General features: G+C 46.6%; 1 protein-coding gene across 1 annotated transcript; it reads right to left on the reverse strand.

The window, feature by feature from the left end:
• Window positions 1–3,362: 3,362 nt before the first annotated feature.
• On the reverse strand, window positions 3,363–15,786 carry LOC101612518 (olfactomedin-4). The gene is made up of 6 exons (XM_045146133.1): window positions 15,718–15,786; window positions 13,157–13,309; window positions 8,697–8,921; window positions 8,369–8,534; window positions 7,170–7,329; window positions 3,363–4,074 (listed from the first exon to the last, which is right to left on the reverse strand). Exons 1-6 carry the CDS (start codon window positions 15,784–15,786, stop codon window positions 3,363–3,365), a joined length of 1,485 nt encoding a protein of 494 aa, XP_045002068.1.
• Window positions 15,787–18,893: the final 3,107 nt, after the last annotated feature.

Raw genomic sequence — 18,893 nt, forward strand, 5'->3', positions numbered from 1 at the left:
AGACCTCAGTGGGTGGGGCAGAGGAGGAGCAGGAAGAAGCAGGGGCAGAGGGGTGAGGGCAGGCAGATGTTCTTGCTGGTCTTCGTTGCAGGTGTGAGTTCTGAGGCCACAGATTAGTTTCCTTGGTGCCCAAAGAGAGATAAGTGGGCCGAGGCCAGTATTCTGTGATGTTACACCCTCACCCCGGTTCTCCAGATGTGGCCCAGCCGAGGCCTGGCCTGGCTACTGAGTCATGCTTGGCATAAGCTGGACTAAGTGGTGATGGCCTCCTCAAAGCTGCTCCACCTCCTGCCCCACCCCCAGGGGCATGATTTATTCAGAAAAGGGATATTGTGATGTCAACCTTAACCTCACAGGATGTCAGGATGAGCTGGGGAAAGTCAAATTTGCTGAGAGGAGTGTCTATCTTCATAATAAAATAAGATAATTTTTAAAAAGAATAAAGGCAGGGGCTGGAGAGATGGCTTAGCGGTTAAGCGCTTGCCTGTGAAGCCTAAGGACCACGGTTCAAGGCTCAATTCCCCAGGACCCACATTAGCCAGATGCACAAGGGAGAGCACGCATCTCGAGTTCGTTTGCAATGGCTGGAGGCCCTGGTGCGCCCATTCTGTCTCTCTCTCTCTCTCTCTCTGTCTGCCTCTTTCTCTCTCTGTCTGTCTGTCACTCTCAAGTAAATAAATAAAAATAAAACAAAAAGGGCTGGAGAGATGGATTAGCGGTTAAGAGCTTGCCTGTAAAGCCTGAGGACCCCGGTTCGAGGCTCAATTCTCCAGGACCCACATTAGCCAGATGCACAGAGGGCGCACGCGTCTGGAGTTCGCTTGCAGTGGCTGGAGGCCCTGGAATGCCCATTCTCTCTCTCTGCCTCTTTCTCTGTCACTCTCAAATAAATAAAAATAAACAAAAAAATATATTTTTTAATTTTTTTAAAAGAATAAAGGCAAAGTTTCCCAGTAAACAACAATAATAAAAATAATAACATAGATGTGGAATGCATGTTTTTTTACAGTATTATGTACAAAAGAGGTCTCTAATAAGGATGTCAGATTTGTTGCATAAAATGTTGAACTGAGAATGGAATTTCAAAGGGGAAAGTGGTGGGGGGAGGGAGGGAATTACCATGGCATATTTTTTTATAATCATGGAAAATGCTAATAATTTTTTTTTAAAAAAGACAAAATAATGTTGAACTGAAAAAGGGACACATTCTTGAAAGTGACACTGAAGTTTATGTCACCAAAGGGAGCTTATTAATTTTGCTAGTGATATGGGAAAGGTAGACATTAGGACAATGGAACAAGAACAAAGGTCTGGCATGAGAGGGGAAGCTATGTTCTTCTCCAGCGTAGACCGTGGGATTCTAGACTTAGATGAGAGAAAAGACTTTCCTTCCCTGGGTAGCGTGCACGGAGCTGCTCAAGAAGACTCCCAGCTTGGCGTGGTGGCGCATGGCTCGGGAAGCAAAGGTAAGAGGATTGCCATGAGCTTGAGGCCTCCCTGAGACTATATAGTGAATTCCAGGTCAGCCTGGGCTACAGTGAGACCCTACCTCAACAACAACAAAAAAAAAAAAAAGACTCCTGGTAGGGACTCTGCAAATTGAACTGCTACTTGCAACACACTTTCCACTCACATAACTTACATGGGGCTTTTTAAAATTGTTATTTGTATCTGTGATACTTTCATATATGTGTATTCTGTATTTGGTCTAGTTCTCTTCTAATTATCCTCTCCTATACCTATCCACCTCCAACTAAAGCTCTTCTTGCCAATTAATCTTCACTTGTGTTTGGGTTGTTTTTTGGGGGCTGGGGTTGACAGATCCAGTTAAATTAGATTTGCAAACATGAGCATGAACGGGGGTTACTTACTGGAGTATGGGTAACTTACCAATGGCTTTGCTACTCAAGAACAAGACCCCCTCTGTCAGCAACAACGAGCTGCCATTAGCTCCTCTGGGAGGTGAGCGGTCCTAGGAGACCTTCTCCCACCCAAGAGGACATATTGACAGGCTCAGTTCTGCAGGAAACCACAGACTTGATCTTTCCTACATGCCCTCATGACAGGTCTTTTTGTTTGTTTTTTGTTTTTTTCTGAGGTAGGGTCTCACTCTAGTTCAGGCTGACCTGGAATTCACTATGTAGCCTCAGGGTGGCCTTGAACTCATGGCGGTCCTCCTACCTCTGCCTCATAACAGATTTTTCAGACTGATTTATTCCAAGGTTTTTACTGTCTTAAGTGCTGACACTTCCATTAGTGCACCAAGTGGAAGAGGTACCTGTAAGTCAAGAGGTGTGAATGAAAGTGGCTCACAGTGCATCTCCCAAGGGAACAGGCCCAGGTACATAAAAAGGCTGATTCTCAGGGCCTTGAATTTTTTGGAGCTAATATTTGATTTTTTTTTTCATAGGCCAGCTGATGAATTCACTATTGGTGGTTATGTTAAAATGTCTATGTGAATATTTAGTTGTAGACAGAATGACTGCAAATAAACACATGTTTTATTGGAAGCAAACTTGGGAATGAACGCATTGTGCGAGTGTATGCATAATCTGTGACTGGGAAAGCTCCAAGGTCTGAATCCTTATCCATTCCACCCAACCGCCTGGAGGGAGAGGAGCTCTGAGCAGACAAAGGCTGTGCGCAGCTCGTGTCCCAGTGTCCTCAGCACACTGAAGAGGGCAAAGACACAACAAAAACTGGACAGAAGACTTCCTGCAATCTTACGGAAAATGCTTTATTGAGAATGTCTTGAACACCAGCCCAATCCATAGCTTCCAATCATCCTTAAAATTAAGATTGGTTGGGACAGTGAAATATCTATCTATAGGATTCTGCCTCCTCTCTCCTCAGGTAACCCTGGGGTTGATGGGAGTATCAGAGGGAACGTCGGTGTCCCATTCAGCTTCGCGGGTCTTATGTGCAGGAATCAGATGCTCTCAGCTTGACCTGGCTCGGTGAAGGTCACATGATCCTAGAACTCTAGGAGCTGGATTGATTAGCTTGAAACCTCTAACAGGAGACGCCAAAACATCAGAGAGTATCACATTTCTCTAGTTAACTTTTTAAGACTATATTTTGGTGCAGGGGATTGAAGCCCTGACTCGGTATATGCGAGGCACATGCTACACCGCCCCCCCAGCCCTTCCTTCCCTAGCTAAAATTGCATTGTGTTTCTCAATCAAACCCTCCAAGACTAGCACTAAAGAGTACCTTAATGTGTTGATTAGGGTATTAATCACATAACTAGATAAAATCTCTATCTCTTAATCACCAGAGCGGATGGCCATTTGGGAGAGTGTCCCTCCCAGAGGTGTCCAAGGTGTTAGGCTTCTCCTAACACCTTGCCCAGCCCTGGGGCCTCAGGTCCTAGAGGGCTTATTGGGCATGATAGGTTCAAGTGGAGCCTGAACCCCAGAGGGCTTTTTAACGGGAGGTCTTGGCAGCATCAGGAAGGTGAGGTCGTAAGTCATCAGGAAACCATCATTGTAGACATAAAGTTTGTGGTCCCAGGGGCAGTAATTGATACCATGCAGCGTTTCCAGCATCTTGTCCAGCAGGATGCTGAGGCGGCGTTCTTGCCCAGTGGAGGTGTCGAAAGCATAGAAGATCTCCTCCTGGCGTGTGCTCAGTGAGCGTAAGGCATAGAGCACCCCACAGGCCATGAAAGCCCCGGACAGGGCTGGCTTATACTGACTGGTAAGCCAGGTTTGCTCGACTTCTAAGGTGCTGTCGTTGAGACGACTCACCACCAGGTTGCCCTTACTCTCCTCAGTGGCATAGAGCACCCACAGCCCCTTCTCATCACCAGCAAAATCCAAGTCGGTCCAGGGCACGCCAGCGTAGGAGAAGCGGTTGTTGTAGGTGGCGCCCGGTAGGGGGCGCCGCAGCACTAGCGTGTTGGAGGAAAGGTCCACCTTGGCCATGTCATTTGTGCCGTAGTAATTAAAGTACATGAAGTTCTGGTACACGGTGTTGCCGCTGCCGTCGCCGTAGCCCATCTTCCACTGCTCATAGTGCTTCAGCAGCACCAGGTCATTGTAGGACTTGTGCAGCTGATAAAGGTCAAAGTACCTAGGCCAACCCCCCCCCCCCCCAACGACAGAGCCATTAGGTAATAGCAATAACCAGGGCAGTGAAGAGCTTTAAAATGGGACAGCATCAGGTGCCAGTTAGGAACAGGGACTTTGGATTCAAATGCAAATTTTAGTCCATCTTCTTTTACTTACTACGAACAATGACAAAACAGTCACTTTAAAAATGACAGTGGGATGGGCTGGAGAGATGGCTTAGTGGTTAAGTGCTTGCCTGTGAAGCCTAAGGACCCCGGTTCAAGGCTTGATTCCCCAGAACCCATGTTACCCAGATGCACAAGGGGGCGCACGCGTCTGGAGTTCGTTTGCAGTGGCTGGAGGCCCTAGCACGCCCATTCTCTCTCTTTCTCTCTCTGTCTGTTGCCCTCAAATAAATAAATAAAAATGAACAAAATGTTTTAAAAAAAAAAAATGACAGTGGGAGCCGGGCGTGGTGGCGCACGCCTTTAATTCCAGCACTCGGGAGGCAGAGGTAGGAGGATCACCGTGAATTCAAGGCCACCCTGAGAATGCAGAGTGAATTCCAGGTCAGCCTGGGCTAGAGTGAGACCCTACCTTGAAAAAACAAAACAAAACAAAACAAAAAAAAAACCTGTAGGGCTGGAGAGATGGCTTAGCAGTTAAGGCACTTGCCCACAAAACCTAAGGACCTCAGTTTGATTCCAAAGTACCCACATAAGAGCCAGCTGCACAAAATGGTGTGTTCACCTGGAATTAATTTGCAGTGACTAGAGACCCTGGTGCACCCATTCCCTCTGTTTCTCTCTATATATATCTTTCTATCTTCTTGCAAAATAGATAAAGGAATTTTTAAAAATAAATAAATAATTATAGTCATCATAATAAAAAACAACAGCTACTGGGCTGGAGAGATGGATTAGTGGTTAAGTGCTTGCCTGTGAAGCCTAAGGGCCCCGGTTCGAGGCTCGATTCCTCAGGACCCACGTTAGCCAGATGCACAAAGGGGCGCATGTGTCTGGAGTTTGTTTGCAGTGGCTGGAAGCCCTAGCATGCCCATTCTCTCTTTATCTGTCTCTCTCCCTCTCTCTCTCTGTCACTCTCAAATAAATAAATAATAATAATAAAAAAACAGCTACAATGCCTGTTAATCACATAGAGGCATTAACCCATTTAATCATACTAAAAGTATTATAAGGTAGATTTTATCCTCAAAGATCTACAGGGTAGCTTCTCATAAATGCCAGGTACTTTATTCAAGGCCACACAGCTTATAAGTTCAGTCTGTCAAAGGAGCAATGGAGGGAGCTGCAGAGATGGCTTAGGGCACTTGCCTGCAAAGCCTAACAACCAGGGTGTGATTGCCCAGCACCCACATAAAGCCAGATGCACAAAGTGGCACTGGATGCATCTGGAGTTCGTTTGCAGTGGCTAGACACCCTGGCATGCCCATTCACACCTCCCCCCTTCTCTGTCTGTCTCTCTGCTTACAAATTAATAAATAAAATATTTTTTAATGAAAGGAGTAACAAAGGAATCTACTTCATTGGCTGTCGGGACTAACCAAGATAATGCAAAAAAAAAAAATAGTATGGTATTCATCTCAAACTGAGCAAGCAACCAGTAGTAGGTATGAGTGGTCTTCTGCATGGACACTACCCTGAGCCCAGATTGCACTGCCTGCCACCTGCCCTTGAGATGCAGGTCTCCTGTCATGGGAATAGTTCCAGAACTACATGCAAAGAGGATTGGATTTAATTATTTCTGAGTTATGAGTGTTCTCATTTCTTACCACTGGGTGGTAAACTCCAGATTGCCATCTACAACTCTGAGAGGATTCAAGAGTAAAAAGCACAGTGATGTGCCTCACGTGCTATGGGGGGGAGCATTGTTGCCACTAATGTTAATCTTTGGAAGATAAGTTTCAAGTGGGACTCCTAACGACTCACTTTACTCATACTTTTCCTTCTCACCCATGGCCTTCGCTGCAACTGCGTCCTCACCACCACGTTGCCACGTATGCGGACTTCAATTACTCTGAGAGCTGTGCTCACCTTCCCAGCCAGGCTGGCGCGCTGAAGGTTCATTCATCTACTCATGGATCCCTTAGGCCCATGAATACTTGCTGCACCTGCTGCATTACCCACACTTTTCTATGAAATCTCATGCATTCAACTATTGTCATGCTGCAAATGGAAAAGAATGGGCCCGTTTATCTGAAGCGTCAGTAGCAGTGATCATTCTCACATCAGCTTCACCCCAGGTCTCAAGGTTGGCTGGGGTCACTCTCTAAACAGAAAGCTACGACTCCAAGGCCAGGCTACACAAGAGTTTGTCCTTCAGTTAGGATCAGACTAGAGTCATCCTTGCCTCATGAGAGATTAAAAGACTCAGAGTAGATTTGTTTCCCTTTCTCACCTTTTTATTTCTTTTTTTTTCCTTTTTCTGTTTTTAAAAAACTTTTTATCAACAGCATGCATACATATAAACAATATACCATGATCATACCTCCCACCACCTTCCAGTTTCCTCCCTCTTGTACGCCCCCTACACTGACTGGGTCCTTCTTTCTAGCTAGTCCCTCTTGTATCTTTATTAACAATATTTATATATGTACAAAGTTTGTTTCTATTTTATTTTATTTTTATTTTATTTTTGAAGTAAGGTCTTACCCTGTAAGCCCAGGATAGCCTAAACCTCACAACAATTCCCTGCCACAGCCTCCCGGGTTCTGGGACGAAAGGTGCGCGCCACCACGCTTGTTTCCTCCATTCATGCACCCCATCCTCCCCTAAACCTTCCCACCTCCAGTAACCCACCTGTCAACTTTCATATCCCACGTGTTCTACTTTCTCCTTCCCTTAAGTCCTCTCTCTTTCCCCACCTCTCGCGGCCTGTTTCTAGCTCCTTAACCTCCATTGACTCAGAGAGTGTATTTTTCAGGTAGCTCAGAGCAGTCTGAGCCGTATGCATCCCGCAAGAAGTGTCAGGAGGCAATGTGCCAGGCCTCGGCAAGGTCGGCCCTGGAGCATGCACTGAAACTACAAGGAAACCTGTGGGGGTCAGGCAGGGGAGCACATGGAGTGAATCTGGGTGCAGGGAGCACCCGGGACTTACCTGCCATCTGCACGCAGAGGGGCCACCCAGTAAAGGGAAGAGGGCGGGTTGGGCGCTGAGTCTCGGCCCCAAGCGCCAGCCTTGTGTGAGAAGCCTCTCCAGTTGAGCTTCAGCACGAGGGGTCTGCTGACTTTCTGCAGTCCTCCATGGGCACAAGAACCTACATAGGAGCGCGTGTAAGATATGAGCAAGGGCCGGGCGTGGTGGCGCACGCCTTTAATCCCAGCACTTGGGAAGCAGAGATAGGAGGATCGCTGTGAGTGCGAATCTACTCTGAGACAACATAATCAATTCCAGGTCAGCCTGGAATTTGAGGTAGTGAGACCCTACCTCAAAAAACCAAAACCCAGGCTGAAGAGATGGTTTAGTGGTTAAGTGCTTGCCTGGGAAGCCTAAGGACCCCAGTTCAAGGCTCCATTCCCCAGGACCCACGTTAGCCATATGCACAAGAGGGTGCACACATCTGGAGTTCGTTTGCAGTGGCTGGAGGTCCTGGCCCGTCCATTCTCCCTCTCTCTCTATCTGCCTCTTTCTGTCTGTCACTCTCAAATAAATAAATTAATTTTAAAAAAAACAACAACACCAAAACCGGACTAGAGAGATAGCTTAACCATTAAGGCACTTGCCAGCAAAGCCAAAGGACCTCAGGTTCTACTCCCCAGGACCCATGTAAGCCAGATGCACAAAGGGACACATGCATCTAGAGTTCCTTTGCAGTGGCTGGAGACCCTGGTGGGCCCATTCTCTCTCTACCTGCCTATTTCTGTATATATTTCTCTCTCAAATAAATAAATAAAAATAGTAAAAAAAAAAAAAAAAAAAGATATGAGCAAGGTGCCCAGCCCACAACCCACAGAAAGCAGAGTGTGTGCCGTAACACGCATGTGTGCACTCAAGACACTGTCCTATGTACACCAGGACAGAAGGGCACACACAAGTGCCTAAGCAGGCTGGTTTTGCACAGGTGGAGATGAGTATGTATGCCGGCTATGCGTTCTCATGTCTCTGTGTACAGGTATGACTAAGTGTGAAAATAGACCAGTCTTGATTTGCACCCCCTCGGGGGCGCGCAAAACAAAGAAAATGAAGATTCCTTCCCTATAAAAGGTCTTCGCTGGCCTCCCCTCAGCACACCCATCCTGCAGTCAGGCCAGACGTTGAGGAAAGAAGGAGGTGGGGAATGCGGTCTGTGAACTCACCAGGGGCAAGGGGCGGGCGAGGGTATCTGGAGGCCTGTTCCCGCTCCTTCTCCAACTCACACTCGCTCAGGCGGCCGTCCAGGACCTCCACCTCCTGCTGGAGAGCACGGGAGCTGCGGAGGTCAGACTCAGCCAGAAGCTTCAGGGCGAGGCTGGCGTTCGTCACCTAGGGAACGTGGGGTCGCAGGTCTTGAGAACTAGCTCACACTCTCTTATATCTCATCTCAGGGTCTTCTCCAGAAAGTTGTTTTGGAAATCACCAAACATGTGTGGTCAAATAGGACAGGAGGTTGTAAAAGGAGGGAAGGCTCCTTATCTGGCCACATACCTGGCCCTGGAGTTGGTGGAGGAGGTCTGCGGTCCCACTAAGGCCTCCCTTGGTCTTAAGCTGGGCTGCCAGCTCCTGCACTGCTTCCAGCTCCAGGTACAGCAGGTTGAAGGCTGGGTTCTCATAAAGAGATGCAGTGGTCCTGGGGTTCCTGGACTCCAGCCTTTGGTTCACTTCCAAGGCCTGGTTTTCTTGATCTTCAATGCTGAGTGCATAGTCCCTGGCCTGGGCATGGGAAGATAGACAGGTCAAGAACCCTATCCCTCAAAAATCAACTGCAAATGAATCATGACCTTTAATGTTGGACTTGAAACTCTTAAGCATTTAGAGGAGAATATAGACATAAGAAAATCAAGACATAGGCATTGGAAAGGACTTTCTGAATAGGTCCCTAGTTGCCCAGGAAATGAAACAACCAATCAACAAGTGGAAGTTCATGAAACTAAAAAGCTATTGTAGGGCTGGAGGGATGGCTTAGTGGTTAAGGCGTTTGCCTGCAAAGCCAAAGGACCCAGATTTGATTCCCCAGGACCCTCAATAGCCAGATGCACAAGGGGGCACACACACATGTGGAGTTTGTCTGCAGTGACTGGAGGCCCTGGCGAGCCCATTCTCTCCCCCTCCCCTTTCTCTGTCAAATAAATAAATAAATAAAAATAGGATTTTTAAAAGCTATTGTACAGCTAAGGAAACTATCAACCTACAGTGTGGGAAAACTTCTTTACCAGCTATGTGTCTAACAAGATGATTAATGTTTAGAATAGACAGAGTTCAAATAAAACTAAGCAATGAAAACGCAAACAACCCAATGAAAAGATGGGCTATGGAACTGACCAGAGTTCTAAAAAAAAAAAAAAAATATATATATATATATATATATATATACACACAAATGACCAATAAATATTTCTTTTTAATTTTCAACATCTTTAACCGTCAGGGAAATGTAAAGTTAGGCTACTTTGAGATTCCATCTAATTCAAGTCAGGATGGCTATTATTAAAATAACAAATGACAGCAAATGCTGGCGTGGGTGTGGGTAGAAAGGAGCCCTTATTTACCATGGATGGGAGTATAAACCAATGCAGCCAATATGGAAATCAGTGTAGAGGTTCCTTAAAAATCCTAAAATAGGGGGGGCTGGAGAGATGGCTTAGCGGTTAAGCGCTTGCCTATGAAGCCTAAGGACCCCAGTTCGAGGCTCGGTTCCCCAGGTCCCACGTTAGCCAGATGCACAAGGGGGCGCACGCGTCTGGAGTTTGTTTGCAGAGGCTGGAAGCCCTGGCGCGCCCATTCTCTCTCTCCCTCTATCTGTCTTTCTCTCTGTGTCTGTTGCTCTCAAATAAATAAATAAATAAATAAATAAAAATTTAAAAAAAAAATCCTAAAATAGGGCTGGAGAGATGGCTTAGTGGTTAAGCACTTGCCTGTGAAAACTAAGGACCCCGGTTCAAGGCTCGATTCCCCAGGACCCACGTTAGCCAGATGCACAAGGGGGCACATGCATCTGGAGTTCGTTTGCAGTGGCTGGAAGCCCTGGCGTGCCCATTCTCTCTCTCTCTCTATCTGCCTCTTTCTCTCTCAAATAAATAAATAAAAATCTTTTTAAAAAAATCCTAACATAGATATGACCTATTACCTAGCTATACCATTTTTGGGCATATACCCAAAAGATGCCACACTTTACTACAGACACTTGCTCAGGCTTGTTTGTTGCTCTGAATTCAAAATAGCTAGTGGAGAGAATCAGCCCAGATGCCCATCAGCTGATGAATGGATAATGAAGCTGTGGTACACATACATAATAAATATTATTCAGCTGTAAAGGGAAAAAATGAGATAATGAAGCCGGGTGTGGTGGCACACGCCTTTAATCCCAGCACTCGGGAGGCAGAGGTAGGAGGATCACCGTGAGTTCAAGGCTGCCCTGAAACTACATAATGAATTCCAGGTCAGCCTGGACTAGCGTCAAACCCTACCTCAAAAAAAAAAAAAAGAAAAAGAAAGAAAGAAAAGAAAGAGAGAGAGAAAATTTTCAGGAAAATGGATGTAACTGAAAAATAATTATTCTGAGGTAACATGTAACAAGGGCTGAGAAAGACAAATGGGTCATATTTACATATTTTCTTTCATAAGCAGATTGATCAAATGTTTAGACCTGTATGAAGATTGGAGCAGGAGTCGGCAGAGGTCAGGAAGCTGGAAAGGAGCCATGGGGGTGTGAGAGGGTTCTGCTCAAGAGGGGGGGCTGGGAGATCTGTAAGCTGAGGGACAGACTAGTGGGGGTAGCAAAGCTAAAATGCAGCTGGGGAGGGAAATGGAAGGGAAGGGTTGATCAAAACAAGATACTATAGCCGGGCGTGGTGGCGCACGCCTTAAATCCCAGCACTGAAGAGGCAGAGGTAGGAGGATTGCCATGAGTTCAAGGCCACCCTGAGACTCCATAGTGAATTCCAGGTCAGCCTGCACTAGAGTGAGACCCTACCTCGAAAAAAAAAAAAAAAAGATGCTATGAAAAAGCCAGAGGGGACCTACTTCTTTGTTAATTAATTTAAAATATAATTAAGGAAAAGAGAGCCCTAGTTAAGGAAAAAAAGTCCTATGAGGGTAAATAATGCTACTTGAAGAAGACAAGAGTTTTTGAAGGACAATCTCAGAGCCGCTGACGAGAAGCCTTCCTCTGAGTTGTGGGTAATGGGGGCCCCCGCGACCCCCAAAACAATGCAGGCTTTTACTAAACCTCTGGGATGCCCACTGAAACTAGATAGTACGACACTATTTCTAAAGACAAAATATGCATCCGTGTCAGGACACTGGAAAATCAAGCTAGAATTAAGTTGGAAGCCTCCTTCCCCGGCACCATCCCCTGCTAGCTGGCGTAGTGTTGAAAAGTCTACTCGGGCTTATCCAACTGCTGAATAGCCCTGTGATCTACGTAAGTGACTAGCCAGGCAAGATGTGCCCACTGGTACAGTAGTAGAATGACTGGTGTAAGGGTAACCACCTGCTCTCTGATCAGATCTAAGCCCTTCTCCGCGGGAGAAAATGCATACACCAAATCTGCACCAAAATCTATGATTGCCAAGGTCGTAGAACCGCAAACCGTTGACTGACTAAATGGATATGCTGTGCCCATCAATTTTCCCTCTAAATATTTTTATTGCGTTTATCCCCATAGGTTGGTGCCAGTTGCACCTTTGGTCAGAAAAAAACATCTTTTTTGCAGGTGGCAGTGACTACTGGGAAGACTCAAAGTGCTGAGAATAAGTAAAGCTTGAGTGCTCAGAGGTAACAGAGACATCTAGAACATTCCTTCCAACACTGAGGATATTGTAGAAGAGTGGGCTATAAGAATACAAGAGCCAAAAGACAGGGGTCTTCCTGACACAAAGTGACCATTGCGTTACAACCTCATAGCAGCTGTCGCCACTTCCACAAGACCTTACCAAAAAAAGCATTTTTCAACATTTCAAAGTGAATGCTAAAAAAAAAAAAAAAACGAACAAAAAAAATGTTGTCAAATTAGGAAAGGGCCTTGTTAGAAATGAGTTTGGTTAAAGGAATGTGGGTGAGGTAGGAGCAAATGAATGTAGTGAGAAGGTAGGATGATCAGATTACATTATCCTCATGGATAGAAATTGCCAATAAAAAAAAACAATTCTGTGCCTCTTTCCATCCATTCACCTCCTCCCAGAGCCACACAGCTCACAAAACAACACAGGTATTTTGTCTGTCATCTCATTCGCGATGAGCAGTAAACAGTGTCACCCGTGTTACCACTGAGGACATTCGGGTCTTTTATCTGAAGGAAACTATGTCTCGTGTGTGCACGATTTATGTAAAACTTCTTCTCCTCTTTCTGGTTACAGCCACCGCCAGGACTGGTTAGGACAGAATCCGGGCTCTCACTCTGGCCACATCCCACCAAGCTTTGCTGGGAGCTCAGCAAGTGATGGCTTCACACTGAGGATGCGGTACTTCTAGTCATTTGTCCTATGGGGTCAGCGCAGGCTTCCCAGCCCAGCCCACGCGCCCTTTCATGCGATGCCTCGAGATCACCTCTTTAGTGTAAACCTTGCCCTGCCTCCCTTGTGTGGACCATCCTACGTTGCAAGCAAGTGTTTTTAGCCACTGGGCCATTTCCCCATCCCTGGTCATCCGACATTGAAGCCTTTGATTAGTCTCTGAGTGTGCCTAAATTCCCCGCTTCTTGTCTCTCAGTGCACCCATGTCCATTAATTTGCTTGTTAATGTAGAAAACAGCCCTAAATGTTCAGAAGCCCGCCTTGATTGTCACTACTAGCGGGGATCCCAATAACTACCAATTTCCCTTCATCCTTGCGGTTAATCTCGAAGACAGGTACCAACCCTGTGGCCTCGTTCCCATGTTGAATCTCATAGACACTTGCCAAGATACACCTATCAGCCCCAAGCCCAGGGGCCCGCGGCCGGGCACTCACCCTGGACACCGCCTGCTCGTACTTGCCAGCGAGCTCCTGCACGGCCCTTTGCAGCCGCTCCAGATGCTGCGCGAGGGTGGAGTTGCTGGGCAGGTCGACCACGCAGCGGAGTGTGCCACTCTCGGCCGCCCGGGGTGCTGTACTCCCCACCAGCTGCAAAAGCGTGGCCAGAGACGGGTGATGAAGCATGTTTTATTTTATTTTATTTTATTTTATTATTTATTTACATTGGTTTTCTAAGGTAGGGTCTCACTCTAGCTCAGGCTGACCTGGAATTCACTATGTATTCTCAGGATGGCTTCAAACTCTCAGCGATCCTCCTACCTCTGCCTCCCCAGTGCTGGGATTAAAGGCGTGCGCCACCACGCCCGGCTCGGTTCAGTTACTTTTAACTCAGTCCACTTCTAGCCTCCATAATGTGGGCCACCCTCACCCTGCCTCATGTGCTGACTGGATATAGCTCCATGAGTGTCATTTCTCGACAGTGATCCCACTCTTGGACAATGACAGATTCTCACAACTTCACTCTATCCTGAAGAAAGCAGATAAGAGTTCCTAATCAGCAAGGGAATCGGCACCAATGCCACCTTGAGGCACTGGGGTCTAGATGAGCAAGTAACATTCATAAGAACATAGACGAGGTAAGTGGTGACCTGTGTTTTATACTTGGAAACAAGAGGATCTACACAGTCACATGATTAGTAAATGTCAAGGCTGCAAGCTTCCCGTATGTTTCCCTTTACCCTACACCCTACACAGTTCTAAGCTATTGGTGAGTATTCATCACAGGCCCAGCAGGTCAGGGTTGGAGGAAGCTCGCTGGCCTCAGTGAAGAACAGGGGAGGCTCTGGGGCTAAGGGAGGCACAATGTAGAATCGTGTTCCCCTTCCCTAGTATATGACTTTCATGTTCACAGATCAAAGCCTATTAATTATTAATTAATTATATTAATTATAGAGCCAAATTTTTGTTTGTTTGTGTGTTTTGTTTTTCAAGGTAGGGTCTCCTCCATCCCAGGCTGACCTGGAATTCACTATGTAGTTTCAGGGCAGCCTCAAACTCATGGCAATCCTCTTTCCTCTTCCTCCCGAGTGCTGGGATTAAAGGTGTGAACCACCACGCCCAGCAAATTTCTTACTCTCTGTGTGCCACGGGGCCTTCAGGAGCATGTGGGTGGAAATTATGGCATTTACCTTATTGCTTTATTTTAAGATAAATAAATGATAGATAACAAATAGACTACTTATAATGTAATTAAAATGGTGCTTATCTGCCTGTCTGCTTATAGCAGAGTCCCTTGTATTAGTTATTATAATTCTTTAAGTCTCTTTCTTTATGCTAATTTTGAAACTACATGAACTAGCACTTGATTGAAAATTCCTATTCACTTTTTTTTTAATTAGACCTGTGGTACCAGCTGTGACTTTTTCTTTTTACATATAGAATCTTTAAGAGTTAGGTCTAGAGAAATACCCCGATGTTTAAGGCACTTACTTGCAAAGCCTGCTGGCCCAGGTTCAATTCCCAAGCACCCAAGTAAAGCCAGACCCAAAAGTCACCCATGTGTCTGAAGTTCACTTGTAGCGAGCAGCAAGAGACCTTGGCATCCATACATACATGCAAGCACACACACACACACACACACACACACACACACACACACACACAATTTTTTTTAAAGATATGTGGCCCCTGTAACCTCCCTAAGAAGCTCTCATCTACCCTGCAGCTCCTTTGGGTCATGACATCCATAGCTTACTCTGGTTATGACTTCAGCCTGAAACTCACTCCTAGTGGTTTAGGTTTGAGCAGAAAAATGAAGCAATGTGGGCTGGAGAGATGGCTTCGCGGTGAAGCGCTTGCCTGTGAAGCCTAAGGACCCTGGTTCGAGGCTCGACTCCCCAGGACCCATGTTAGCCAGATGCACAAGGGGGCGCACGCATCTGGAGTTCGTTTGCAGTGGCTGGAGGCCCTGGCGCGCCCATTCTTTCTCTCTATCTGCCTCTTTCTCTGTCTGTTGCTGTCAAATAAATAAATTTTTTAAAAAAATGAAGCAATGTCCTGGGCTGACCACCCTTACCTCCAGACAGGAAGAACGTGCATAATTTGTGCAGAAAATATGGGCTCATGACAATAGGGTATGTAACCCAGAGTTCTGTCACCTATTGTATTTCTCTAGTTTTTCTCTCTCTCTCTCTCCACACCACCCAAGGGGAAGTCAAAACAAAACTCTTGCCTCCTTCTCCAGTTCTCTCTGCCTTCACTCTCACCAAGTATCAGGGAATTCTTTTTTTATTAATATTTTATTTTTATTTATGCGTTTATTTGGCAGGGAAAGAGAGAGAGAGAATGGGCATACCAGGTCCTGCAGCAACTGCAAACGAACTCCAGACACATGCACCCCCTTGTACATCTGGCTAACATGGACCTGGGGAATCAAACCTGGGTCATTTGGCTTTGCAGGCAAATGCCTCAGCCGCCAAGCCATCCCCCCAGCCCAGGGATCGGGGCATTCCTGAACAGGAGCAGACTGGACAGGGGAATCATCCCTCCACCCATACCTGAGACTTTCCTGGGATCAGCAGGGGTAGCAGCAGGAAAGAGGTCAGGAGAGCTGGGGCAGGCTGCATGTTGGTCCAGCTGCATGGATGGAGTAAATCCCAGGGGCCCCCTTGGCTTTTTATCTCCAGTCCACGTGCAAAGTCCCGGTAGGAGGGGATGTAGATTTTGGCATCTAAAATGACTGGGAATCTGAGATGTGGGGAGGATCTGGGTGGGTGAGGCAGAGGATTGTGACACACTGGTATCTCCAAACACAAGGCAGAAATTTGTCTTTACTATGAAAACAGGGTTGCTCTCATCCATCCTCAAGCTAAGATTTGTCCCCACCTGGCCAGGCCCTCCTGTCCAAATAGATTAAGGCAAATATGAGACATCCTAGGGGAGGGGAGAGGAGGGCTTGGGATGGGTTCCTTTCAAAAGAGATTATGGTTTTTCCTTCAACTTTCAGGGAAGGAAGATTCTAGAAGGAAATGCAACCTAACCTGTCCAATCTTTAGGACAGAAGCTTTTTACTTATCCGTGTGTCCTTGGATAAGAGCCAGTGTGTGTGTGTGTGTGTGTGTGGACTCTGACTGCCATTTCATTGTAATTATTTTTCTCAAGAGTGACCCAACCACCCCTCCCAATTACCACATTCCTAGAATGATCCAGACCACTTACTCTCACTATCTCTTTCCTGGAATGGGCCAGACCACCTGTCCAATTATCATTTTCTTGTAGTGGCCCAAGCCCTGAAGCAAGATGGACTGCTCTGGAACCAAGGACCTCCAGTGACCCCCACTGCCCCTAAGTATCCCCTAGTCTGTAAGGGAAGTGGCTTCTGACCTGTCTGGTTAGAATCCTTCTCAGGGATTTCTCCCTGAATAAAACCTGTCTGTGCTATTGTTCTGATTTTCCCTCTCATTTCATTTCCCACTTTTCCTAACAACATGCCCCGTCTCACCCCTAGCAGTTTACCTCCTCCGACTAGCCTGGAAACTCTAAACTTTTCTATCCCACTCCATTTCCAAATGCTCTCGTAATTCTCCTAGGCTGGATTCCCATGGCCCCCACTCCCTTCTCTAATTCATCACAGGCGGCTCTGAAGCCTCCACTTCGCCAACTCCCCATAAAGGTTGCTTTAAAGAAGGTAGGATTGGGTCTTGAGGCCTCAACACAGATTCTCAGTTCAGAGTTCTCATTGCAGGCCACCCTAATTCTCTCTCCTCTGTCATCTCATCAGGCAGTGTAATTGTCTGCAATTGTCATAGGTCCCGTGAAAGTGTATCATTTCCTATGAAGACTGTATCATTCTTTTTTTTTTTTTCCCCCGAGGTAGAGTCTCATTCCAGCCCAGGCTGACCTGGAAATCACTATGTAGTCTCAAGGTGGCCTCAAACTCATGGTGATCCTCCTAGCTCTGCCTCCCGAGTGCTGGGATTAAAGGTGTGCGCCACCAACCCTGGCCTGTTGTATCATTCCATTTTTATTGAGGAGTTTGGTACCTGTAACTTTACTGTCAATACCTATTGCTGCTCCCCTATGTCTCATAGTGTCCCCAACTTTAGATACTGGGGTCACTTAGCACATCGCTCATCTTTTGGGATGCTTTCTGTGTCCTACACCCTGGCAAAGAAAGGCATGTGATGCCTCTGCTTCCTCCTCTGGAAAGGATTCCAGGACATAGGTGGATGTAATTCTCTACTAGAGCCCAGGGCTCTACTGGAGAATGCCGGATGTGAGATCACGTCTTTATCTTGCTTTGCAGTTTGTCATCTTCTGGTTCCTTGCTCAAAACCAGGGGTCCTCTTTCCATCAAATCCTATAACGTGGCCTTGCTGTTCCCATGTGTGTCTCCATGTGCCGTGGAGTCCAGAGAAACTGAGAGATCAGGCTTCCAGGTGATTCCCCCAAGTCCCAAGAGATGGGTGTGAATGGAAAGAAAGTACATGGTGTACAAAAACGTCCGGGATCACGTTCCAGAGGGTGTCATTAGATCTATATGGAGGAAAAGGTGGAGGGAAGGCAGACGGGAGGATGACAGCGGATGACGCGTGACAAAGGCACTGGCATTATCTTCCCGTGTTATGCCAACTACACTAGCCGGAGGTACCAGTGAAAAGGCGGAGCTCCTCTGACACCTGATCGTGACGGGGGAAACGGCACGGAGGGACAGAGGGACAGCCACAGCACTTCTCACCAGGCTCCCAGAGCCCTGGGTATTAATCACCCAGGTCAGAAACCAACTTTCTTTCCAGAGCTGTGTATTTTATTCATTTTGCACCCTCCTCTCACCACTGCCCCCAAGCCCCATCCCATACCCTACCCTTAACCCTGCCTTCACCCCTTCAGGAAACATTGAGGTCCTGCTCAGTACCAGACACTGTGCAGAGGCCCCACCCTTAGATTTCTATCTTTGACCAATTTTTTTTATCTTTTTTTTTTTTTTTTTAAATCTTTGACTGGCTCTGTCTGGAGAAGGATGTATGCTGGACCTCCTTGTCTGTCACAGTAGGAATCAACCTCTTCTATTATTGGTGTGATTCATGGGGGGGCGGGGGGGGGGGGTCGGTACCGTGTTTTAAGGAGCCAGAGTTTAAGTAGGCAGGGAGATCAGCAGCTGCCTGGCTACAGGACTAACTGAGAGCAGGGTAACAATCGCGCCCCCTGGTGGCCGAACATGGAACTCTGACTCTCCATAAAGAGAAGGAAGAGTTTGCTTCTTAAGGCCTCGACACAGAGTCTCAGTTCAGAGTTCTCAGTGCAGGCCACCCTAAATCTCTCTCTCCTCTGTCATCCTGTGTGAGTACTTCTCAGGCAGCGTGGTGTCAAATTACTGCAACTGTCATATGACCCTTGAAAGTGCATCTTTTCCTGTGAAGACTGTACCATTCCATTTTTTCTTAATTTTATTTATTTATTTGAGAGAGAGAAACAGGAGAAGAGAAAGAGAGAGAGAGAGAGAATGGGCACAACAGGGCCTCCAGCCACTGTAAATGAACTCGATGCTTGCACCCCCTGTGCATTTGGCTTATGTGGGTCCTGGAGAATCAAACGGGGATCCTTTGGCTTTGCTGGCAAATGCTTTAACTGCTAAGCCATCTCTGCAGCACCTATATTTCCATTTTTATTGAGGAGTTTGGTACCTGTAGCTTTACTGTCAATACCCATTGTTGCGCCCCTATTTCGCATAGTG

The sequence above is a fragment of the Jaculus jaculus genome, chromosome 3 (genome assembly GCF_020740685.1).
Source record: "Jaculus jaculus isolate mJacJac1 chromosome 3, mJacJac1.mat.Y.cur, whole genome shotgun sequence".
In the NCBI taxonomy this organism is placed as follows: Eukaryota; Metazoa; Chordata; class Mammalia; order Rodentia; family Dipodidae; genus Jaculus; species Jaculus jaculus.